The sequence below is a fragment of the Pan paniscus genome, chromosome 20, assembly GCF_029289425.2.
Source record: "Pan paniscus chromosome 20, NHGRI_mPanPan1-v2.0_pri, whole genome shotgun sequence".
NCBI lineage: Eukaryota > Metazoa > Chordata > Mammalia > Primates > Hominidae > Pan > Pan paniscus.
Window position 1 is genome coordinate 41,281,100 of NC_073269.2, and position 23,386 is coordinate 41,304,485.

The 23,386-nt window shown below is 55.3% G+C and overlaps 2 protein-coding genes and 1 long non-coding RNA gene across 6 annotated transcripts; 2 read left to right on the forward strand and 1 right to left on the reverse strand.

The window, feature by feature from the left end:
* Positions 1 to 373: 373 nt before the first annotated feature.
* USF2 (upstream transcription factor 2, c-fos interacting) lies at positions 374 to 11,256 on the forward strand. 4 transcript variants are annotated; one of them, XM_034945744.4, is made up of 10 exons: positions 374 to 603; positions 894 to 940; positions 1,029 to 1,147; positions 1,247 to 1,447; positions 1,894 to 2,044; positions 2,162 to 2,249; positions 2,529 to 2,587; positions 10,138 to 10,232; positions 10,386 to 10,514; positions 10,607 to 11,256. In XM_034945744.4, exons 1-10 carry the CDS (start codon positions 542 to 544, stop codon positions 10,694 to 10,696), a joined length of 1,041 nt encoding a protein of 346 aa, XP_034801635.2. In that variant the 5' UTR covers positions 374 to 541; the 3' UTR covers positions 10,697 to 11,256. The 4 variants fall into 4 exon arrangements, with proteins under 4 accessions (XP_034801635.2, XP_034801636.2, XP_063456204.1 ...); XM_034945745.4 differs by lacking the exon at positions 1,247 to 1,447 and having other exon boundaries at positions 401 to 603; XM_034945743.3 differs by having other exon boundaries at positions 485 to 603; positions 10,386 to 11,256.
* LOC134729623 (uncharacterized) lies at positions 3,134 to 4,665 on the reverse strand. The gene is made up of 3 exons (XR_010110880.1): positions 4,564 to 4,665; positions 4,347 to 4,430; positions 3,134 to 3,687 (listed from the first exon to the last, which is right to left on the reverse strand). It is a non-coding gene; the product is annotated as an uncharacterized LOC134729623 (long non-coding RNA).
* Positions 11,257 to 13,778: 2,522 nt separating the features above from the next.
* HAMP (hepcidin antimicrobial peptide) lies at positions 13,779 to 16,585 on the forward strand. The gene is made up of 3 exons (XM_003816177.5): positions 13,779 to 14,110; positions 16,231 to 16,290; positions 16,380 to 16,585. Exons 1-3 carry the CDS (start codon positions 14,021 to 14,023, stop codon positions 16,482 to 16,484), a joined length of 255 nt encoding a protein of 84 aa, XP_003816225.1. The 5' UTR covers positions 13,779 to 14,020; the 3' UTR covers positions 16,485 to 16,585.
* The last annotated feature ends 6,801 nt before the right edge of the window (positions 16,586 to 23,386 follow it).

Below are 23,386 nucleotides of genomic sequence, written 5' to 3' on the forward strand. Positions count from 1 at the left end.
AAAAAAAAAGGGGGAAAAATAGAAAGCAGCGGCGGCGGCTGCAGCAGCGATCCGCCGCCGAACTGGGCCAAGCCGGGCGGCGGCCGCGCGAGCCGGCGATCCAGGGCACCGGCGGCGGCCAGCCAGGGCGGGCCGTGTTCAAAAAAAAAAGTCGCGGCGGCGGCGGCTGCTCAGGGAAGGAGGCCTGAGGGCCGCGTGCAGCGGGCGGGCAGCCGGGTGGGCTGGGGGCGGCCGCGCGGCGTCCCGGAGCCTCGGGCCGCCCGGAGCCGGCGGGCGGGCGGAGGCGGAGGCGGCGGCGGCTGCAGTGGCTGCAGGAGCGGCGGCGGCTGCGGCGGCGGCGGCGGCATCTCCTCCTCACATGACCCCACTGTTTGTCCCCGTGATCAGCGCGAGCGGCTCCCGTATCTCCTCCGTCCCCTCCTGCCGCGCGGCGTGAGCGCCGGGCTCGGGGCCCCCCCGGCCGCCCGCCCCCTCCCCTCCCTCCCTCCCCTCCCCTCCCCTCCCCCCCGGGCCCCGCGCCCCCCCCGCCCCCGCCCCCCCCATGGACATGCTGGACCCGGGTCTGGATCCCGCTGCCTCGGCCACCGCTGCTGCCGCCGCCAGGTAAGATCCCCCGCCCGGCCGTGCCCCCGCGCCCCGGCCCCGGCCCCGGCCCCGCGGCCTGCAGGCCGGGGCCGCCATGATCCCGAGCGGCCGCGGGCCCGGCTCAAAATGGAGGCCGCCGGCGCGGGGGGGGGACCCGGCGCCTCCCGCCCCCGGCCCCCGGCCTCGGCGGCGCCCCCGGCCTCAGGCGCGGCCGGGTGGGACTGGGGCCCTGCAGCTGGGCGCGGGCGCGGGGGCGGGGGCGCGGGCGCGAGCCGCGCTGACCCTGCTCCCTCCTGTGCTCCTGGCAGCCACGACAAGGGACCCGAGGCGGAGGAGGGCGTCGAGCTGCAGGAAGGTGAGTGCTTGCCGGGCCGGCCGCGCCCGGGGAGGGCTGGGGGCGCTCGGCGCGGCCCTGACCGTGCCCCGACCCTCCTTGGCCCCAGGCGGGGACGGCCCAGGAGCGGAGGAGCAGACAGCGGTGGCCATCACCAGCGTCCAGCAGGCGGCGTTCGGCGACCACAACATCCAGTACCAGTTCCGCACAGAGACAAATGGAGGACAGGTGAGCGGCGGGCCGCGAGGGCGGGCGGGCGGGCGGGCGCGCCGGGAAGGCTCGGACCTGGCCCCAGCGCCGGCCTCGCCGCTCTGCCGCCCCCTGCAGGTGACATACCGCGTAGTCCAGGTGACTGATGGTCAGCTGGACGGCCAGGGCGACACAGCTGGCGCCGTCAGCGTCGTGTCCACCGCTGCCTTCGCGGGGGGGCAGCAGGCTGTGACCCAGGTGGGTGTGGACGGGGCAGCCCAGCGCCCGGGCCCCGCCGCTGCCTCTGTGCCCCCAGGTCCTGCAGCGCCCTTCCCGCTGGTAGGTGCCCTGCCACCCCTGGGTGGGGGGGGGGGAGGGAGTGGAGAGGGGACACTGGCTCTGCTCTTGGGGAGCCCCGGGGGTGGGGCAGGTGTCGCCCAGCGGATGCTGCCTTCAGGCCTCAGGCTGCATGGGGCCAGATCCCTGTTGTGCACCGTGAAACCTGGGGACAGTGCTCTTGGAATTTTTTTTTTCCCGCAAAATGGGAATGATGTGTCTTAAGAGGAAAGTTTCTTAGAGTGCAAAACGGATTGGCTCAGCAAGTGATCGCTGACCTCCCGCCATGTTCCAGGGCTGTTTGAAACACAGGACATAATGCTACACGCAGAAGGAGTCCTTACTCCTGTTAATTGCAGAGAATGCAGTAAACCCCAAGCACAGCAATGAGGGGACGGGATGGAGGAACAGAGAAAGCTAAGGGTAGCCTCTGCCCTCCTACTCCCCAGGCTGTGATCCAAAATCCCTTCAGCAATGGTGGCAGTCCGGCGGCCGAGGCTGTCAGCGGGGAGGCACGGTTTGCCTATTTCCCAGCGTCCAGTGTGGGAGATACTACGGCTGTGTCCGTACAGACCACAGACCAGAGCTTGCAGGCTGGAGGTGAGGAGAAGTCAGGTTGGCAGGTGGGGGAGGCAATGGGCCCAGCAGGGAGGGAAGCCCCCCCAACCAGTTCTGACTTCACCCTGCCTTGCCACTAACCCCCCACTCTCCCTGCAGGCCAGTTCTACGTCATGATGACGCCCCAGGATGTGCTTCAGACAGGAACACAGAGGACGATCGCCCCCCGGACACACCCTTACTCTCCGTATGTGCAGGGGACACCTGGAGGGCCTGGTGTTGAAATGGAAGGAAGAGAGGGGTTTCTGGAGTAGAAGCTGGGCAGTTAGCATGAAGTGGGCACATGGTGTAATGTTTTTTTTCTTTGCCTGTTTCTGCTGCTCTAGTGCACATAAAGTATCACGTCTTTTGTTTTTGCACATGGATTTACCTTGCAAAGATAATTTTTAAATCTAATACTTAGCAGATGCTTGGGCAAACAGATCTGCGATAATACATGCCCCCCTTTTTTTTCCTCCTGTTCTAGAAAAATTGATGGAACCAGAACACCCCGAGATGAGAGAAGAAGAGCCCAGCACAACGAAGGTGAGGACAAGGTGTGGCTCCGGGTCCCCCTGACCACCACCCTCACAGGCTCAGCCAGCCCTGGAGTGTGGAGTGACAGAGAGAGAAGCCACTCCTGGGCAGGCCACAAGTGCTCCAGAGGGCTTTGCTGGACGCTGTAAAGGTAGAAAGTGAGCAACCAGGGGAGAGTACAGTGTCAGAAGTAGAGGGACAGGGAGTGTGAATTGGAACTGGCCATTTGTTGACCCGGCTGGTGATCTTGAATTCATGGCCCACATCTAAGATGGTGGACTTCACATTCCCATACGGATTGCCTGCCCCACTTGAAAAATGGGGCTGACCGGGCTCACGTGGGCTGACCTTTCCACGTGGCAGCTGTCATGCTCACATCCCTCACTCCCATGCCTGCCTGGCCTCCAGAAGTAGGTCTGTTCCCCCAGGGAGCACATCTGAGGGAGAAACTGCATGAAGTTCTGCCTCTGGCTACCTAAGGCCGGAGCATCCTGCCCTTTTCAGAAACACCAAGTCTCACCTCAGGTCATTTGGCCTTCAGCACTGTCCCGCCCCGCCTGTCAGTAGCCACTGCAGTGGGCACAGCACTGTGCAAGTGCCAGGAGAGTGCTTACACCCAAACAACCATCATTCAACAAATATTTACTGCCCGTGGGTTCTGGGCTGAGCGGCACAGGCCCTGTGCCAGGTCTGGAGTCTGGCCTGGAGCGTCAGGGAGGCTCAAAGGCCTGAGGGCTTATGTCTCATGGGTCTCATGGGACATTGATTGGGGGTGGGCTGGGGTGACGCTTCCCTAGGGAGAGGGGAGTGTGGGTCAGGTTACTTTGTGGGGTGCTGGTTTGGTTGTGGGAGAAGTTCCATTTAGAATGCCTCAGGAGGGAAGATCGGGAAGGCCTCGAATGCCCGAGTGAGGGGCTGAATGCTGAGTCCTAAAGGTGGTGATGGGACTGGGGTCTCTGGCCCAGGTAGTTGTGTTCTGAGCAGCTCCTCCCTGAGTTCAGGCGTTCATTCAGCGCGTGCATACTACGACCAGCCCCCCTTTTGCGTCCTCAGATATGGCAATGCAGCAGATGATAGGACAGGCGAGGTCTCAGCTCTCTGTGCGCGTTCTGGTGGGAGAGATGGGAGTCACAGAGCCGCATCAGGCAGTGCAGGCAGTCACAGGCAGGAGAGGAAAGCTGGGGAAGAAGGTGGCGGGTGATGGCGGCATGGTAGTGTGCTCTGAAGGGCTCTTCGAGAGGTGACATTGAAGCAGATCCCTGAAGCGACCTGAGGGAAGGGGCCTGTTGAGAACCTCAGGAGAGTCCCGGGCAGAGGGAAGAGCTAGGACACAGGCCAGGCCCTCAGCCAGGGCCGCCATGGTGTGTCTGCAGAAGAGCAGAATTCAGGAAAGGAAAGAGGAAGTTGGCGCAGTGGAGGGGGCTGCCCAGGCCAGATGGTGGAGGACCTTGGAAGAAGTCCCCAGTGTGGCTGTCTGGGCTCCTGTGGTTTTATTCCAGGGTGATGAGAAGCCAGCAGAGGGGTTTGGGTTGTGGAGGCTGTTGGCAAGAGTGGTGGGAAGAGGCTGGGAGGTAGGAGACCGTACGACTGTCAGGCCTGAGACAGGGCAGGGGTTGGGGGAAATGTGAGGAGGACTCCAAGGCTGGAGAATAAGGGTTTCGTGCTGAACTCCCCTCCATGCTTGGAAGGGAAGGGGTGCATCTGAGCTTGGTTTTGAGATGCAGTGAGTTTGAGGGGCCCCCACAGCAGCCCCAGCCCCACGACTTACCTGTGGTGGGGCGTCAGGGTGGTTCTTAATCTCCGTACCTGTCTTCCCTCTGTGAAATGCTGGAAGCACAGCCGCCCCGGGCACCTGGTGGGGATGCAGTGAGTCTTGGTGGCCACACAGTAAGGCTGAAGAGAGGACTCAGGACCCTCCCACCCCACTCTCACCCCCGCCTCTCCCTTAGTTAATCTGACTCCAGGCAGCCTTGAAACTTTCTCACCCTGTGAAGCAGTCTTCGTCACCTGCCCACTTATCCAGCTCCGTCCTGTCTCTGCTTTCCTGACTTGCAGAGCATCTGCCCCAATCTGCTCATCCTCCCAGTACCCTCAGCCATCTGGCTCATGGCTCTACCAAAACAGCTCCACTTCCGGTCACCCGTGGTGACCCCATTGCCACATCACTGGCCTCCTTTGCTGTCTGGGCTCCAAGCATCTGATGCTGCCTGTTTCCCTCTGTTCCTTTCTGGAATCTTCCTTTCTCCTCCATCCTCTCTGATTCTCCTGTGATCTTTGCCTTTCCTACTCCACTGTTAACAGTGAAATTTCCAGGGCTGTCCCAGTTCCAAGTGAGTAGATGGGGGTGCCGGGGAATCTGTGTTTTCATCAGCTCTTCAGGTGATTTGTCATAGTGGACAAGCTTGAGAAACTGCTTTGGCTGCGAGTGTTTCTTTGTTTTTGAGAAGGGGGTCTCACTCTGTCACCCAGGCTGGAGTACAGTGGCACAATCACAGCTCACAGCCTTGACCTCCCAGGCTCAAGCGATCCTCACACCTCAGGCTTCTGAGTGGCTGGGACCACAGGCAGGCGTCATCACATGGGGTAATTTTTTTTTATCTGTAGAGTGGAGGTCTTGCTATGCTGCCCAGGCTCGTCTTGAACTTCTGGCCTCAGGCAGTCCTCCGGCCTCGGCTACAGGCCTGAGCTGCCACACCCAGTCTTGCTGGTGTTTCATAAGGTCCGGCCCCTCCCGTCAGCCTCAGGTGTGTGACTTGTGAGGCCCAGCGATGGGCTCGGAAGCTCTTGGTCAGTATCCCCCAAACTCTGTTCCCACTTGTAGGTGTTCCTCTTTTTTCTTTGCTGCAGAAAAGTGTGTGACTCACAAAAAGTTGAGGACTGTTCCTTGATGTCCTCCCAGGCTTCGCCCACCACCTGGCTCCTGGTAATGCAAGGAACTGTGTTTCCATCCATTCCATTCCTTTCACTGCAACTCCAGCCCCACGTTTTGAACTACCTATTCAAGATTTCTGTCTCTGGACATCCCTGTAATGCCTCAAACTCAACTCGCCCAAAAGAGAATGTGCCATCTCCCGTCTCCAAAGGCTTTCATGCAACCTTCTTCTTTGCAGAGCAGCAAAAGCTACCCCTGTCACAGCTGCCCAAGCCAGAAACTAAGACCAGAGCCGCTTTCAACTCTGCCCTCTTCTTCCCTTATGGCCACAAACCCCAAGTTTCTCTTCTGTGGTGAATTTCAGATCCGCTTCTCTCACTTATTTTTCCCTCCTTCCCACCACTTCTTGGTATTGCAGGAGCTTATCCCAGAGTCACAAACTCAAATGCCTGCAGGGGCCTGAGGGAGGGAGGTGCACTTGGCATCTCAGGAAGGGGTGTGTGGCTGGGTGTGGTGGCTCCCGCCCGGAATCCCAGCACTTTTGGGATTACATTTTGGCTAAGACGGACGGATCACTTGAGCCCAGGAGTTTGAGACCATCCTAGGCAATGTGACAAAACCCTGTCTCTACCAAAAAAATTAAAAATTAGCTAGGCCTGGTGGTACATTCCTGTAACAGTCCCAGCTACTTGGGAACCTGTGGTGGGAAGATGGCTTGAGCCCGGGAGACAGAGGTTGCAGTGAGCTGAGATTACCCTCCAGCCTGAGCAACAGACCCAGACCTTGTGTCAGAAAAAAAAAGGAAAGGTTGTGGGGGGCCCCCAGTGATCTGGGGCATGTGTGCGCTGCCTGAAGGGTGGCCCTTGCCCAGTGCCTTCCCCTTGCTGCCCTGTCAGAATCTAGGGCCACTGTTGCCAGAAACTCTGAGAAGCTAGAAATCGAGACTTTTATGTGAAATCTGATTTTTAGGTGCCAGATTAGATTGCTTTTTCCGTTTCATTGATTTCTACTCTTAATGTTACTAATTCATGCTTCTACTCACTTGGTTTTTTGTTTGTTTGTTGTTTTGAGATGGAATCTCGCTCTGTCACAGTGGCGCAATCTCAGCTTACTACAACCTCTGCCTCCCCGGTTCAAGTGATTCTCCTGCCTCAGTCTCCCAAGTAGCTGGGACTACAGGTTCCCACTGCCACACCTAGCTAGTTTTTGTATTTTTAGTAGAGACGGGGTTTCACCGTGTTGGCCAGGCTGGTCTCGAACTCCTGGCCTCAGGTTATCCACCTGCCTCAGCCTCCCAAAGTGCTGGGATTACAGGAGTGAGCCACTGCACCCGGCCCCTTCTACTCACTTTGGATTCAATTTGCTAGGTTTCATGCTTTAGCTTCCCTGGCACACCCCAACCCCAGCTTTTTAAGGTAATTCTTTTTTTTCTTTTTTTTTTTCCAATTTTCTACTAAAATCTTTATTTTACAGGATTAATGTTTCACAGCAGGGATTGAGATGATTCTTAACCTTTCTCTTTGCTTAACAACATTTAGAGTTGCCAGTTCACTCCAGCATCACTTTAGCTACATCCCACTGGGATATGCTGTTTTTGTTATCATTCAGTTTAAAGTGTTTTCCAATTTTCCTTGTGGTTTCTTCTTTGACCTTTCTGTTATTTGGAGGCAGGTTGCTTAATTTCCAAATATTTGTGGGTTTTTCAGATATCTTTTTGTTATTGATTTTTAATTTAGTTCTGTTATGGTCAGAGAACATACTCTGTATGATTTCAGTTCCTTGAAATTCGATGAGACTTACCCGACGGGCCCGAATGTGTCCTAGCTTGGCGGAAGCTTCTGGGGCATTGACGAGGACAGGTGTCTGCTGCTGTCAGGCAGAATGTCCCCCCAGGTCAGTGAGGTCAGGCTGGTTGAGTGTTCAGGCTTTCTATTCTGATTTTTGTTGTTGTTGTTGACTTGTTCCACCAATCAATGAGAAAGATGTCCATGTCTCTCACTATATTTGTGGATTTGTCCATTTCTTCCTTCAGTCCTGGCAGGTTTCGCTTCTGAATTTTCTCTTTTTTTTTTTGAGACAGAGTCTCGCTCTGTCACCCAAGCTGGTGTGCAATGATGTGGTCTCGGCTCACTACAACCTCCACCTTTTGGGTTCAAGCAATTCTCGTGCCTCAGCCTCCCAAGTCGCTGGGATTATAGGCATGCACTGCTATGCCTGGCTAATTTTTGCATTTTTAGTAGAGCCAGGGTTTCGCCATGTTGGCCAGGCTGGTCTCAAACTCCTGGCCTCATGTGATCCGCCCTCCCAAAGTGCTGGGATTATAGGCGTGAGCCACCCCACTCAGCTTCTGAATTTTAAGTTTCCTATGGAGTAACTGAAGTGCTTCTGTGGAATGAACGTGGCCTTGGTCCTAATGGGTCTTCCTGTATTTCAAATGTGCCATGATGGTCTTCCGAAGCCACAGGCTGGACAGCATTACCGCCTGCTAATGTCAGGGCCTGGATTCAAGGGCCTGGGCCTCTGGAGGAGGAGGAGATGCGGTCCTGACCTGCGAGCAGAGCACACAAGGCCTTGACAACCGATCTTTACAACCTTTTCCCACCCCTGCATACCCTGAAATGGTTTTCAGGCCACCATTTCTGGGATCTTCCCAGCTGCCTGCCTTAGAGTCTTTCTCTCAGAAACCAGCCCGAATGTTTCCTGGATCTCTGAGGATTCATCCCACCCCCATTCCCATGCAGAGGCCATGGCTCGGCGCCTGGCGTTCCCGAGGCACTTTGTACCATCTTCAGTGATGACACGAATGCAATGGGGTTAGTGCCACTTGCCCACAGTGGTGCTGCGAGTGCCCATGGGGCGCACCGGGGCTGCTTCCACCCTGGACCCCAGCCTGGCGGAGGGCCTGGCACATAGTAGGGCGGGGAGTAGGTGTGTAAGAAGTAAACTCGCTCTGGAGAGGATGTAGCTGCAGCCGGCGCCCAGCTCTCGAGAGGACTGTGGGAGAGCAGAGGCTCAAACGAGGCTGCCTGCCGAGTTCCTCCACGGACCCCTGGGCGAGGAGCGCTCTGCTGGGGACTGCGCCAGTGGTGCCTCCAGGCCTGGACTCTCAGCTCCGCTGCTGCTTTTGGCCAGAGTTCCCAAAGGCGGGTGTGGTTGTCTTTGGTGGGAAGGTTCAGCGCACCGCGATAGTAATAGGGGAGCAAGCACTCGCTGAGCCCAGTGCAGGGCCTGGACCGTGCTCCATAGCAAGCACTGATCTTGGGGTATTGGTTTTGGAGGAAAGAGGGAGCACAAGGATGGAAGGGGCCAGGGAAGAGTGGTCACGGTGGGAGAAGGAGAGTCCGCATCCATCGGAGGGTTTGTCACTCAGGCCTGAGTGGGAGGCACTGGAGGCAGGGAGAGGCCAGTCAGCAGCACGCGGCCACAGCCCAGAGAAGCCAGAGGGGTTTGCTGGTGGGTGGGCCCCAGCCTTTTCAAGGGAACGGCAGGTCTGGGGAGCTGCCGATCTCGGGGTGTGAGGGTAACGGGCAGGCTGTGGCCCACCCCTCCTTCTCAGGCTCACTGGACCCCTGACTGGTTTCATCACCATTATCCAAGGCTTTGAAAAGACCCCCTGGCCTTCCTGCCACATCTGCCCTAGCTATAGGGCTTCGTTCCCCTCCACAAATGGTGCAGACAGCGTGAGCCACCCTGGCAGGGGGCTGGGGGTCCGTGGGGTAGGAGTTGGGGGTAGCTGAGCGTTCTTTCCTGTCCCCACGGTGCCTGGTGCTGGGGCTTGGCAGGCGGTGAAGGGTTGGGACAGCCTGGCTTTAGCAGGCGCTGAGTCAGGGGTCTCAGGCTCCGCAGCACACAGACCCCAGGCAGGTATCAGGATGGGATGTGGCCAGAGAAAGGCATGTGCTCTGTCTGGGGACAGCTGCCACCCAGCTGACACAGTTGGCGTGAGAGTGTGGAGTTTTATGGAGTAAAATCACAAATCTGGGTTTTTTAAGTAAAACCTTCTATGAGTTGCCATCTCTGGCCTTCAACATAGGGTTTGGGTCTTTCCTGGGTGAGCTGGTGCTTTGTGGGCCAGGCCCTGGGAGCTGCAAGTACCAGTTGGGATCTGCTATTGCCCTGTGGAAGGATTTTAAGCAGGGGTGAAACATGGTCAGACTTGGATTTAGAGATGAGGAAAAAAAACAAAATCACAGTGCCCAGAGTCTCTGGGGAGACTGGAGAATGCAGTGCAGGGGCCGCAGGAGCCAAAAAGGGGCACTGGTCCTGCGAAGAGTGGCTCTGTCCATCCCTGCCTCCCAGTATGTGCCCACTGTGACCAGAGCTCCATTTCTCAAAAGAAGCCAGTGATGCCAATTACCATGAGAAATTTCCTTATTTTTAACTGTCGATTAAAATTTGTACAAGTATGGTGGGGCAGGCCTGCAAAATGATCTCCAAGTGCCTGGCCTTTGATGCCCATCCTAAAAGCATGTGTGGCACTGGAGGGCCCACGTTTCTTTGTTCCTCTTGAGAAGCTGGGGTGGGGGCCGGCTGGGCTCAGGGTGCGGCCCCTCACTTCCCAGGGCTGTGGTCTCGGTGGGGCCTGCACTGTTCCTGGGTGTCCTCGGGCTGAGCCTCTGCCCTGTGAGGACGGCCGCTCAGGCATGAGCCGTCAGCGAAGCCGTGGCTGTGACTCTGTTTTCCGCAGTGGAGCGGAGGCGGAGGGACAAGATCAACAACTGGATCGTCCAGCTTTCGAAAATCATTCCAGACTGTAACGCAGACAACAGCAAGACGGGAGCGGTGAGCACCCCGGACCCTCAGTGGCTGCGGTGGTCCCGGCCCCCAACCCTTGCATGCAGAAAGTCCAACAGCCATGGGGCTCGGGAGTCATCCCTGGGGTGGAGGCCGGTGGGCGGTGCCTGCCCTAAGGTTCCTGGTCCCCTCGCCCCCCAGAGTAAAGGAGGGATCCTGTCCAAGGCCTGCGATTACATCCGGGAGTTGCGCCAGACCAACCAGCGCATGCAGGAGACCTTCAAAGAGGCCGAGCGGCTGCAGATGGACAACGAGCTCCTGAGGCAGCAGGTGGGTGCGGGGCCTGGAGCGGGTCAGGGCCCAGGAGCCCCAGATGCAAGGCGCTGGCCCTCAGCTCCCTTGACCTCCGTCGTGTCCGCCAGATCGAGGAGCTGAAGAATGAGAACGCCCTGCTTCGAGCCCAGCTGCAGCAGCACAACCTGGAGGTGGTGGGCGAGGGCACCCGGCAGTGACGCCCGCCACCACCGTGCAGCCGCCGCCGCCCACGCCGGCCTCTGCTGCCCCCTTCCCCAGCCCTTAGCACAGAGAGGGACACATGCCCCTCCCCCAGCTGCGTTTTTTTATAGTAGATTTTTAACAAAAAACGGGGAGAAATAATGCATTTCTGTGGATACAGTGCCCACCGCCCTCCTCCACTTGGAAACGGTATCCTCCCTCCCCATCCGTCTGTCTGTCGCCGTTCTCCCGGCCCTCACTAAGCCCCGGCACTTCTAGTGGTCTCACCTGGAGGCAACGGAGGGGACAGAGGCCCTGCCACGTCCCGCTGCCTCCTGCTCTCTGGAGGTACTGAGACAGGGTGCTGATGGGAAGGAGGGGAGCCTTTGGGGGGCCACCCGGGGCCTGGACCTATGCAGGGAGGCCACGTCCCACCCCACCTCTTGTTTCTGGGTCCCTGCTCCCCTTTGGGGGTGTGTGTGTGTGTTTTAATTTTCTTTATGGAAAAATTGACAAAAAAAAATAGAGAGAGAGAGAGGTATTTAACTGCAATAAACTGGCCCCATGTGGCCCCCGCCTTGTCTGCTTGTGTGTCTGTCCATCTCAGGAGTGGGGAGGGGGCCTGGGGTCTGCAGAGCTCCACGAGGCATGGTTCTGCTGTTGTGCACATGGCTGTGCATGGCCCCTGCCAGCTGCACCACCCAGTACCCAGTGGTTGGTTGGATGGATGGAGGAATTAAGGAATGAATGTCCCCTTTGAGGCCCTAGACGTGCATGAGGGTGTGGGGAGCTGGGGTCAAGGACATGTCCCATGTTGGAGGAGAGGCAGGGGTCTCTGTGTCAACAGTTCCTGAAAACACAACCAGCCCCTGGCCCTGCCCTGCTGGGCCGAAGCCCTCCCCTCTGCACCAGCCAATAGTGGGGCCTGGCCTTGAGCCCCTCACCCCCAGGGAGGGCAGATGGCCAGGGCGCCAAGCTTGGCCCGTCAGCCTGTCGCCTTGCACCAAGGCTCTGGCGCCTGTGCTGTGACCCCTGCCCCTGCTGATGATGAAACCTGTCCTCAGCTGAGATGCAGCGATGCCTGGTAGGGCTGGGGGCTGCTGCCGTGTCTCCCCAGGTGAGCACACCCCTATTCACTGGGCCCTGCTTCAGCCTGCAGCCCCCTTCAACTCCCAGGAGCTGGGCTTGCCACTCTGCTCACCTTGTGGAGCTCCATCTGCCTTTCCTCCCCAATTCCCCCCCTCCCTGCACTCGTCTCTTCCCACAAGAGCCCTGTCTCCTTTTCCTAGCTATTCCCATCTGAGACCATCTTTATTCATTTAGTTTTTAGAGACAGGGTTTCACTCTGTCACCCAGGCTGGGGTGCAGTGGCACACAATCAGGGCTCACTGCAGCCTTGACCAACTACAGGTGCGTAGCACCACAGCCAAGTTTTTGTAGAGATGGGGTCTCGCTTTGTTACCCAGGCTGTGACAAGAGGAGCCTCCCACGTGGTGTGGATGAGGAGGCAGATGGCAGGGCCTGTCCATTTCTGTGCTTGAGTGGGCCTTGAAAGTGGTTCAGCAACCAGGAAGAAGTGTTCATTCCTCGACAACAACATCCCCAGGCTCTGGTGACTTGGCTGACACTGGATGGCCCTGGAATGAAAAAGGCAAAGAGGCAAAATGTGCAAGGGCCCATCTGGAACCAAGGTTTGTTGATCCCCTGGGCCGTGTGCACCCTGAGCTGGGCCTGGTAGTGGAAAGGAATGAAGGCACTGCAGTCAGGCAGCCTGGGTTCATCCCCCAGCTAGTGGTGTCCTAAGGAACCGGCTCCCCAAAAACATCCCTGGCTTGTAGTGCTTGCCAATTTCTGGGTGTCAGGACTCCCACTGCTGCTGATTTCAGGATACCAGCATGATGCCACTGAATGCAGAGTTTCGAGATGTGTATGGTCTGCTATGTTGAGCCAAGTCTAGCATACCGCTGTGCCCTGCTGTGTTTTAGGGGAGATGGGGAAGCCTGGTGGGTAAGAGCGAAAGCCCTGGAGTCAGGCTGTCCAGGCTAGAATCTCAGCTCTGCCTCTGGCTGAGCAAGCTTGGGCCATGCCCTGATCTCTGCCTTCAGTGCCTTTTCTGTAAAGTGAAGGAAATGAGTGTCAGACGGGGAGGAGGCTCCTAAAAGGGAGCAGGGTCTGGGGAGCCCAGGCCTCTGGGGTTGGGTGACTGAGAAGGCAGCCCCTGAATACAGAGCAGAGCTGAAGGTGGGGCAGTAAGTGCTGCTGGGAGAACAGGCAGCACAGGCTGAGTTGGTGCAGAAGTGAGTCAACATATGTGCCATCGTATAAAATGTACTCATCAGACTGTAGATGTTAGCTATTACTATTACTGCTATTTTATGTTTTATAGACAGGGTCTCACTCTGTCACCCAGGCTGGAGTGCAGTCATACAATCATAGCTCACTGCAGCCTCAGCCTCCTGGGCTTAAGCGATCTGCCTCAGCCTCCCAAGTAGCTGGGACTACAGATGTGTGCCACCACGCCTGGCTAAATTTGTTTAAATTTTTTTTTGTAGAGATGGGGTCTCCCTATGTTGCCCAGGCTAGTCTTGAACTTCTGGGCTCAAGCGACCCTCCTGCCTTGGCCTCCCAAATTGCTGGGATTACAGGCATAAGCCACTGTGCTGGGCCATATTACTGCTGTCATTTATGGCCAAAAGTTTGCTCAAACATTTTCCAGTTACCAGAGCCACATCTCAAGGGTCTGACACTGGGAAAACACCGCGTGCGGATCGGGCACACGCTGATGCTTGCCCTGCTCAGGGCTATCTAGTGTTCCCTGCCAGAACCTATGCACGTGTGGTGAGAGCTTAAAGCAATGGATGCTTCCCCCAACATGCCAGACACTCCTGAGGAGCCTGGCGGCTGCTGGCCATGCCCTGTGTGCATGTAGGCGATGGGGAAGTGAGTGGAGGAGAGCGGAACCTTGATTCTGCTCATCAAACTGCTTAACCGCTGAAGCAAAAGGGGGAACTTTTTTCCCGATCAGCAGAATGACATCGTGATGGGGAAAGGGCTCCCCAGATGGCTGGCGAGCAGTGTGTGTCTGTGACCCCGTCTGCCCCACCCCCTGAACACACCTCTGCCGGCTGAGGGTGACACAACCCTGTTCCCTGTCGCTCTGTTCCCGCTTATCTCTCCCGCCTTTTCGGCGCCACCACCTTCTTGGAAATGAGACAGAGCAAAGGGGAGGGGGCTCAGACCACCGCCTCCCCTGGCAGGCCCCATAAAAGCGACTATCACTCGGTCCCAGACACCAGAGCAAGCTCAAGACCCAGCAGTGGGACAGCCAGACAGACGGCACGATGGCACTGAGCTCCCAGATCTGGGCCGCTTGCCTCCTGCTCCTCCTCCTCCTCGCCAGCCTGACCAGTGGCTCTGTTTTCCCACAACAGGTGAGAGCCCAGTGGCCTGGGTCCTTAGCAGGGCAGCAGGGATGGTAGAGCCAGGCCTTAGCCTAGGGCACTGGAGACACCCGAGCACTGAGCAGAGCTCAGGACGTCTCAGGAGTACTGGCAGCTGAACAGGAACCAGGACAGGCACGGTGGCTCATGCCTGTAATCCCAGCACTTTGGGAGGTTGAGGCAGGCAGACCACTTGAGGTCAGTTTGAGACCAGCCTGGCCAACATGGTAAAACCCCGTCTCTACTAAAAATACAAAAGTTAGCCAGGCTTGGTGGCAGGTGCCTGTAATCCCAGCTACTCGGGAGACTGAGGCAGGAGAATTGCTTGAACCCGCAAGGTGGAGGTTGCACAGTGAGCTGAGATTGCACAACTGCACTCCAGCCTGGCAACAGAGCAAGACTCCATCTCCAAAAAAGAACAGAAATCAATGAAGCACCGAGTGACAGGGACTGGAAGGTCCTAATTCCATGGGTATTTATGGAACCCCTACGCTGTGTGGAGTCTTATTCTAGACAGTGGGGACGAGGCCATGAACAAGGTAGATGAGAGAGGAGATTTCTCCATCCTGGTCAGGGAATTCGTTAAAGACTGATGAAAACATGAATAAATAATTGTGTCTAGTACATTCTATTCGTGAATCTCATAACGGACAGTGGTAGAGTGACCGTGACCCATTCGCCACACAGTAGAGTCACTTTTTTGGTTTGTTTTTTAGAGACAGGGTCTTCCTCTGTTGCTGAGGCTGGAGTGCAGTGGTGCAGTCATAGTTCACTGCAGCCTCAACCTCCTGTGCTCAAGCAATCCTCCCACCTCAGCGTCCCAAGTAGCTGGGACAGCAGGCACACGCCACGGGTTGGGGGACCACAGGCATGGTCAAGGGGCTGGCAGTCAAGCAAGTGTTTCATGAGAAAGTGACAGTTGACCTTCGTCTTGGAGGGTGAGAGATGGAGGCAGCAAAGACCTAAGGAGAGGACAAGCCAGCATAGCCCAGGGTCAGGCTGAACAAGAGGAGATGGTGGGACTTGGGGATAAGGCTGAGGGGTGGGCAGTCCCTAGGTCTTGTGGGCAACCGTGCAGACACTGATTTTTCCCTGGAATAAAGAGGAAGCCCCCATAAGCTTTTTTTTTTTTTCTGAGATAGGGTCTCGCTCTGTCGTTCAGGCTGGTGTGCAGTGGCATCATCTGGGCTCACTGCAACCTCCGCCTCCCGGGTTCAAGCAATTCTCCTGCCTCAGCTTCCCGAGTAGCTGGGATTACAGGCGGCTGCCACCACGCCCGGCTAATTTTTGTTTTTTTAGTAGAGACAGGGTTTCACCATGTTGGCCAGACTGGTCTTGAACTCCTGACCTCAGGTGATTCTCCCACCTCGGCTTCCCAAAGTGCTGGGATTACAGGCGTGAGCCACGGCGCCCAGCCTCCTGTAGGTTTTTAAAATGGAGAAAACCACAATCTCACTGGCCATGTTTTAAAAAACTTAGTCTGCCAGTCAGGCACCATGGCTCACACCTGTAATCCCAGAGTTTTGGGAGGCCAAGGTAGGAAGATCAGTTGAGCCCAGGAGTTCGAGACCAGCTTGGGCAACACAACCAGACCCCATCTCTACAAAAAATTAAAAAATTAGCCGGGTATGGTGGCGTGCACCTGCTGTCCCAGCTACTCGGGAAGCTGAGGCGGGAGCATCGCTTGAGCACAGGAGGTCAAGGCTGCAGGGAGCTATGACTGTGCCACTGCACTCTGGCCTGGGCAACAGAGGAAGACTCTGTCTAAAAAACAAACAAAAAAAGTGACTCTGCTGTGTGGCAAATGGATTGAGGGGCAAGAATGCAGGGAGGTGTGTTAGGAGGCTGGCACTGGCATCCAGGCAGGGGAAGGTGATGTCCCAAAGAAGAGTAGCAGCTGTGGAAAGAGGAGGAGGCGGATCTGGGAGGTTTTTTTTTTTAGGAAAAGCCGCCCATGGGAAGGTGAGCAGAAGCAAGAAAGCAAGGCCCCTCCTAAGAGTCCAGCTGAGCTCTGGGTTTAAACCACTTGGAGAGGAGCAGGTTGCCGGGAGCCAGTCTCAGAGGTCCACTGGGCCCCCTGCCATCCTCTACACCCCCTTCTGCTTTCACAGACGGGACAACTTGCAGAGCTGCAACCCCAGGACAGAGCTGGAGCCAGGGCCAGCTGGATGGTGAGCGCAACAGTGATGCCTTTCCTAGCCCCCTGCTCCCTCCTCATGCTAAGGCCGGTTCCCTGCTCACATTCCCTTCCTTCCCACAGCCCATGCTCCAGAGGCGAAGGAGGCGAGACACCCACTTCCCCATCTGCATTTTCTGCTGCGGCTGCTGTCATCGATCAAAGTGTGGGATGTGCTGCAAGACGTAGAACCTACCTGCCCTGCCCCCGTCCCCTCCCTTCCTTATTTATTCCTGCTGCCCCAGAACATAGGTCTTGGAATAAAATGGCTGGTTCTTTTGTTTTCCAAACCAGAGTGTCTGTTGTCCTTTCTCTCTGCCGAGTGTCTGTGCTAAGAGCTTGTCCTGACCCTGCCTTGCAAGCACCAGTGCTTGGTGGGTCATGTGGGGCTGGTGTGTCCTGGAGGTTGCCAGGAAAGTTGGTGAAGAAAATTTGTTTCTGTTCTCCCCCTTCATGTTGCAATAACAGGGGATGAAAGTTAATGTTTCCTCTCCTTGAGATCTTCCTAAAACAGCTGTAGAAATCAGTGCCTGTAAGGCAAGCTTGTCCAACCCGCAGGCCACATGCAGCCCTGGATGGCTTTGAATGCACCCAACACAAATTTGTAAAGTTTCTTAAGGCATTATGAGATTTTTCCGCAATTTTTTTTTTTGCTCATCAGCTGTCATTAGTGTTAGTGTGTTTTATGTGTGGCCCAAGACAATTCTTCTTCCAGTGTGGCCCAGGGAAGCCAAAACATTGGACACTGCTATAAAGGTTCTCAAAGTAAGATCCAGGGACTCCTTTTGTAGGGCTCCTGAAGGTGGAAACTACTAAGACTTTTTTTTTCCTTTTTTTTCTTTTCTTTTTTTTTTTTTTTTTTTTTTGAGGCAGAGTCTCTCTGTGTCACCCAGGCTGGAGGGCAGTGGCATGATCTTGGCTCACTGCAACCTCCACCTCCCAGGTTCAAGCGATTCCCCTGCCTCAGCCTCCTGAATAGCTGGGACTACAGGCACGTGCCACCACACCTGGCTAATTTTTGTATTTTTAGTAGAGGTGGGGTTTTGCCATGTTGTCCAGGCTGGTCTCGAACTCCTGACCTCAAGTGATCCACCCATCTCAGTCTCCCAAAGTGCTGAGATTACAGGTGTGAGCCACCACGCCCAGCCTACAAAGATGTTTATTTGCCTTTTTCACCCTGGTTCTCTCATGAGTATACAATGGAGTTTCCAGGAGGCTCCGCGACACCTGATGGCATCATCACCAGATGGCTAATGGATTGTGTGCTGGTGTATCTCACGCTTTTAAATGTCCCAGTTTCTAGCCCGGTGCGGTTGCACCGTCCCTGCTACTCGGGAGGCTGAGGCGGGAGGATCATTTAAGACTGGGAGTTCCAGAAGAAGACCTGGTGTCAAAAAAAAAAAAAAAAAAAAGTGGGGCAACAAAAATGAGAGCAATACAGCTTTCAAGAATGGGAGGGGCCAGGGGTGGTGATTCATGCCTACAGCACTTTGGGTGGCTGAGGCAGGCAGATCACTTGAGGTCAGGAGTTCAAGACCAGCCTGGCCAACATGGTGAAACACCGTCTCTACAAAAATTAGCCAGGCATGGTGGCATGTGCCTGTAATCCCAGCTAGTCAGGAGGCTGAGTCGGGAGAATCACTTGAACCCTGGCGGTGGAGGTTACAGTGAGCCAAGATAACACTGCTGCACTCCAGCCTGGGCGACGGAGTGAGACCCTGTCTCCAGAAAAAAAAAAAATAAGAATGGGCAGGAACTCAGTTCCTTGTGGAGGTGAACTATATTCCTATATGTTTCACGTGCAAAGTGTGTCTTTCCTGAGAGAATACAACTTAAGATGCTCCTATGTAACAATCCCCCATACCTCGCTCATCCGCTATACCTGGATGGCCTCTGAAGGCCATGGGCCTCACACCTTTTGATCTTAGGACCCCTTTACATTCTGAGAAATTATTGAGGACTCCAAAAAGCTCTTGTTAAAGTGGGCTATATCTCTAGTTGCCTGATGTATTAGAAACTGAAACTGGGAAAATATTTTTACTGTTTATTTATTTATTTTTGAGACAGGGTCTCACTCTGTCGCCCAGGCTGGAGAGCAGTGGCGCGATCTCAGCTCACTGCAAACTCCACCTCCCAGTTTCAAGCGGTTCTCCTGCCTTGGCCTCCTGAGTAGCTGGAAGTATAGGCGCCCGCCACCATGCCTGGCTAATTTTCATATTTTTAGTAGAGACAGGGTTTCACCATGTTGGCCAAGCTGGTCTTAAATGCCTAACCTCAAGTGATCCACCCGCCTCAGCCACTCAAAATGCTGTGATTACAGGTGGGCCTGGCCTGCCCACATTTGATAGAAACAGACATAGGGGCTGTTATTTCACTGTCTTCTTAGCTCCCAGGAAGCAACAGCTCTCACTTGGTGGTAAAGGGCATTGGTCATTCGGCCTCAATGTTGGGTGTGGGCAGGGAGTGGGAAGGCCCAGGCTGGGCGGGAGAGGGCTCCAAGACACGGCTGCCACACCCAAGGCAGGTAAACCTGACTAGAGCTTCTGATTTTGTCAAGAGAAGGTGGGAATTCCTATTTTTATTAGAGATTTCTTGCTTTGACAGTATTGGCAACTGAGCAAAGCAATTTGTCTTTTTACATCAACATTCTGTGAGCCAAACAAAGCCCAGCTGGGCGCCAGATCAGTCTGGGGCACCATCAATGTCTGCCTTCGCTTTGGAATCCACAGAGGCTTGTCCTCTGGGAGGGGAGGTTTCCTGAATGAAGTCTGAAGGGGTAGGGAGAGGGGAGTTGTGGTGAGCTTGGCCTCTTATTAGCTGTAACATCTTGCATGCATCCTCTTCATATCCGGAGCTCCACCTCCTCATCCGCATTTTTTATTTTATTTTTTTGGTCTGGGTCTTTCTCCATAGCCCAGGCTGAAGTGCAGTGGTGTGATCATGGCTCACTGCAGCCTTGACCTCCCGGGCTCAAGCGATCCTCCCACCTCTGCCTCCTGAGTAGCTGGGACCGCAGGTGCCTATCACCACGCCCCGCTAACGTTTTGTATTTTGTGTAGAGACGTGGATCTGGCTGTGTTGCCCAGGTGGGTCTCGAACCCATGGCTTCAAACGATCCTCCCACTTCAGCCTCCCAAAATGCTGGGACTACAGTTGTGAGCCACCATGCCTGGCCTCTCCTTACCTTTAAAAGAACAGAAGCACTGGGCGCGGTGGCTCACGCCTGTAATCCCAGCATTTTGGGAGGCCAAGGTGGGTGGATCACCTGAGGTCAGGAGTTTGAGACCAGCCTGACCAACATGGTGAAACCCCGTCTCAACTGAAAATACAAAAATTAGCCAGGCGTGTTGGCGCACACCTATAATCTCAGCTACTCCGGAGGCTGAGGCAGGAGAATCGCTTGAACCCGGGAAGCAGAGGTTGCAGTGAACCAAGATCATGCCACTGCACTCCAGCCTGGGTGACAGAACAAGACTCCATCTCAAAAAAAAAAAAACAAAAAAAAACAAAAAAAGAACAGAAGCTAAGTCCATACAGGACTTAGCTTAACTGGCTCTAGAGCTGCTCAACCAAGGGAATGAGTGTGAAATTGCTTTGGAAACTGTCCAATGCTTCCTCAATGTAAAGGATTCATATTGACAGGGGAGGGTAGAGCCCTCCCTCCTGGCAAGTGGGAAACCTGAAATCAGGAATTACACTTAATGACACGGGGTGCTCTTCTCTCCTGAGCAAGCAGTTCTCTGGGGTGGTCCTAGAGAGATGGGAGAACATGTAAAGCAGAGATACCCAAATTTCAGCGTGCTCAAAATCTCCTGGAGGGCCTGCAGAAATGCAGATGGGGCCGGGCTCAGTGGCTCAAGCCTGTAATCCCAGCACTTTAGGAAGCTGAGGCTGGAGGATCACTTGAAGCCAGGAGTTCGAGACCAGCCTGGCCAACATGGTGAAAGCCCGTCTCTACTAAAAATACAAAAATTAGCTGGGTGTGGTGGTGCACACGTGTAGTCCCAGCTACTCGGGAGGTTGAGGCACGAGAATTGCTTGAACCTGGGAGGCAGAGGCTGCGGTGAGCTGAGACCTTGCCACTGCATTCTAGCCTGGGTGACAGAATGAGACTCTGTCTCAAAAAAAATTAAATAAATAAAAATAAAATGCAGATGAGGCTGGGCGTGGTGGAGCATGCCTATAATCCCAGTGGTTTACGAGGCTGAGATGGGAGGATTACTTGAGGCCAGGAATTCAAGGCTGCAGTGACCTATGATGGCACCACTGCACTGCAGCCTGGATAACACAGTGAGACGCTGTCTGTAAAACAAATAAACAAATAAAATGCAGATAGCTGGGCCTCCAGAATTTCTGATTCCACAGGTGCAAGGCGGGGCCCTTGAACTTGCATTTTGAGCAAGCTGCAGTCCTGTGGAGGACTGGTTGTGAAGCTGCCACCATTGTCTGAGGGCAGCAAAGGCTCTTGGATGGATTGAGCCTCAGCTCCCATCTATGAGAGCTTTAAGCTTTAAATGAGAGCTCCCCACGGCCGAGAGCTTCATTCTGAATTCCTGCTGCTAGGAATTCAAAACTCACATTGAAGTCCTAACGCCTAGTAGCTCAGAATGTGACCTTAGTTGGAGGCAGGGTCTTCACAGTGGTAATCAAGTTAAAACAAGATGGGAGAATCCTAATCCAATATAACTGGTTTCCTAAATCTGACAGGGTGCGGTGACTCACACCTGTAATCCCAGCAGTTTGGGAGGCCAACACAGGAGGACTGCTTGAGATCAGGAATTCAAGACCAGCCTGGGCAATATAGTGAGACCCTGTCTCTAGCAAAAAAAAAAAAAAAAAAAGTGCCAGTAGTCCCAGTTACTATTGAGAGGCTGAAGCAAGAGAGTCGCTTGAATCTGGAGGGTGGAGGTGGCAGTAAGGTATGATTGCACCACTGCACTCCAGCCTAAATGACAAAGCAATACTATGTCTCAAACATAAATAAATAAATAAATAAATAAATAAATAAATAAACGGCAAATCTGGGCGGGGTGAATACAGGGGGAAGAGAATGTGAAGATGAAGATGCCCTACAGAGAAAGGCCTGGAACAGATCCTCACACCCCTCAGAAGGAACCAACACTGCCAGCACCTTGATCTTGTTGATCTTGGAATTCAAGCTCAATTCTGGCAGGGTTTTTTGTTTGTTTGTTTGTTTGTTTGTTTGTTTGAGTCGGAGTCTTGCTCTGTTGCCCAGCCTGAAGTGCAGTGGTGCAATCTCTGCTCACTGCCAGCCCCGCCTCCCGGGTTCACGCCATTCTCCTGCCTCAGCCTCCTGAGTAGCTGGGACTACAGGCGCCTGCCACCATGCCCGGCTAATTTTTTGTATTTTTAGTAGAGACAGGGTTTCACCGTGTTAGCCATGATGGTCTTGATCTCCTGACCTCGTGATCTGCCCGCCTTGGCCTCCCAAAGCACTGGGATTACAGGTGTGAGCCACCGTGCATGGCCTCAATTCTGGTTTTTAAGCCACCCAGTTTGTGAAACTTTGTTGTAACAGCCCTGGAAAACTGATACACCTGCTTTCTCGTAAAAGATCAGCTGATGCGGCAGCACCGGCCACTGGATCTGCAGGTCAGTTGTCCCCTTAGACAGGGCACCTGCCCGCCAGTCACAGGTCCTCTCACCCAGCCCCTTCCTCTCATGGGCTCCAGCCGCCTCGCTCCCACAGGTCTCCTGGAGACCCGAGTTGCTGATGTCAGCGACTATTGCAAGTGCTCCTGTGGGACACTGTCCTCTCCCCAGCAACAGCCTTCAGTTCACACCCAGGGAGGAGATGGAGCCCCACACTGCACCAGCACACGACTCCAGCTCCAACTAGGTGGGTGTTGATGCTGAAGGCTGTGACATGCAAATACCCCCCAGGATCTCCTTGTCACCCCGACCACCACCACCAAAGCCCAGGCACCAGGCCCCTCTCTTCTCCAGGACCCAGGCATTCAAGCCCCGCCCGACTCTCAATGGTCCTTTGTCCCGGACTGGGAAAGGCACGGGCAGAGTCTGACATCATAAAGCCTGGGGTGGGGGTGGGACTCCCCCTCCCCCTCCAACTCCCCCCCAGCCCCACAACACTTCTCTCCCTGGTCTGAGGGATTTCCCCGCCCCTCACCCCCTGGGTTCTCCCTTGAGAGCGAGGACCCCCCCTCCCCACTGCTCTGGCCTGAAGGAGGACAGGAGATGTCCCAGTGAGGCTGAACAGCTCATGGTGAAATCACTGCTGCACTTTGTCACGCCACCTCCAGCTGCCCTGAGCTCCCACCCACCTTGCAAAAGTCGTGACCAAGGGGTGGAATCTGTACTCAGAGGGTCCTTGCCCAACTCGGTCAGCACAGTCCTATGTGAACCAAGCACTGCCCCAGGGGACAGAAGGGTGCACATGACAGACAGACAGGCAGATAGGTTTCTGGTGAGCCCCTGCCTCTGAGAGCTCCTGGGTTAGTGGGAGGCAGAGGCGGGCAGACCTAGGGTGCACACGGGCCAGCCTGCCAAGGCTACAGAAGGAAAGGACAGCATTGCAGTGGAGGGGCCTGGCTGATGGGGGAAGATGGGAAAGCTTCCCAGGGAAGCGGCACCCAGGCTGCTGAGCCTACAGGATGGGTGAACGGCAGCCAGTGCCAGAGTGGGGAGTGCTATGGGGTGGGGACTGCTTTCCAGGAAGAATGAGCAGCAGGTGCACAGGCCTTGAGTCTGAAGGTGCCCCGGGGCTCTGGGGAACACATTCAACCACCCACGCTGTTTATTAAGCTCAACTGCCTGCCAGGAGCTTGTCTACGAGCAAGGATGGATTGAGAATATCCAAGATGAAGCTTCTGGCCTGGTGGAGGTCACGTTCTCCTGAAAGGAGTTGGTGAACATGGAAGGTCATTTCAGATGGCAAGAGGAGGTGACACTGACGTTGAGGGTGGAAAGGACCTGTCTCCTCCTGCTGCCCACCTAATGTTGCCACCAAGATTCCCTGAGGACAACGCCTCTGTCCCTCAGCCTGGGAATTCCAAAGAGATTAGACTGCCCCCCCACCCCCGGGACCCAGAATCAGGGTGTACAGGGATGGG

Bases quoted from the DNA above. Each gene is read 5' to 3' on its own strand.
- HAMP (XM_003816177.5), top strand. From the start codon at position 14,021: ATGGCACTGAGCTCCCAGATCTGGGCCGCTTGCCTCCTGCTCCTCCTC. The intron at 14,111-16,230 runs GTGAGAGCCCAG...CTGCTTTCACAG, and splicing joins GCTCTGTTTTCCCACAACAG to ACGGGACAACTTGCAGAGCT. The intron at 16,291-16,379 runs GTGAGCGCAACA...TCCTTCCCACAG, and splicing joins GAGCCAGGGCCAGCTGGATG to CCCATGCTCCAGAGGCGAAG.
- USF2 (XM_034945743.3), top strand. From the start codon at position 542: ATGGACATGCTGGACCCGGGTCTGGATCCCGCTGCCTCGGCCACCGCT. The intron at 1,448-1,893 runs GTAGGTGCCCTG...CCTACTCCCCAG, and splicing joins CTGCAGCGCCCTTCCCGCTG to GCTGTGATCCAAAATCCCTT. The intron at 2,588-10,137 runs GTGAGGACAAGG...TGTTTTCCGCAG, and splicing joins AAGAGCCCAGCACAACGAAG to TGGAGCGGAGGCGGAGGGAC.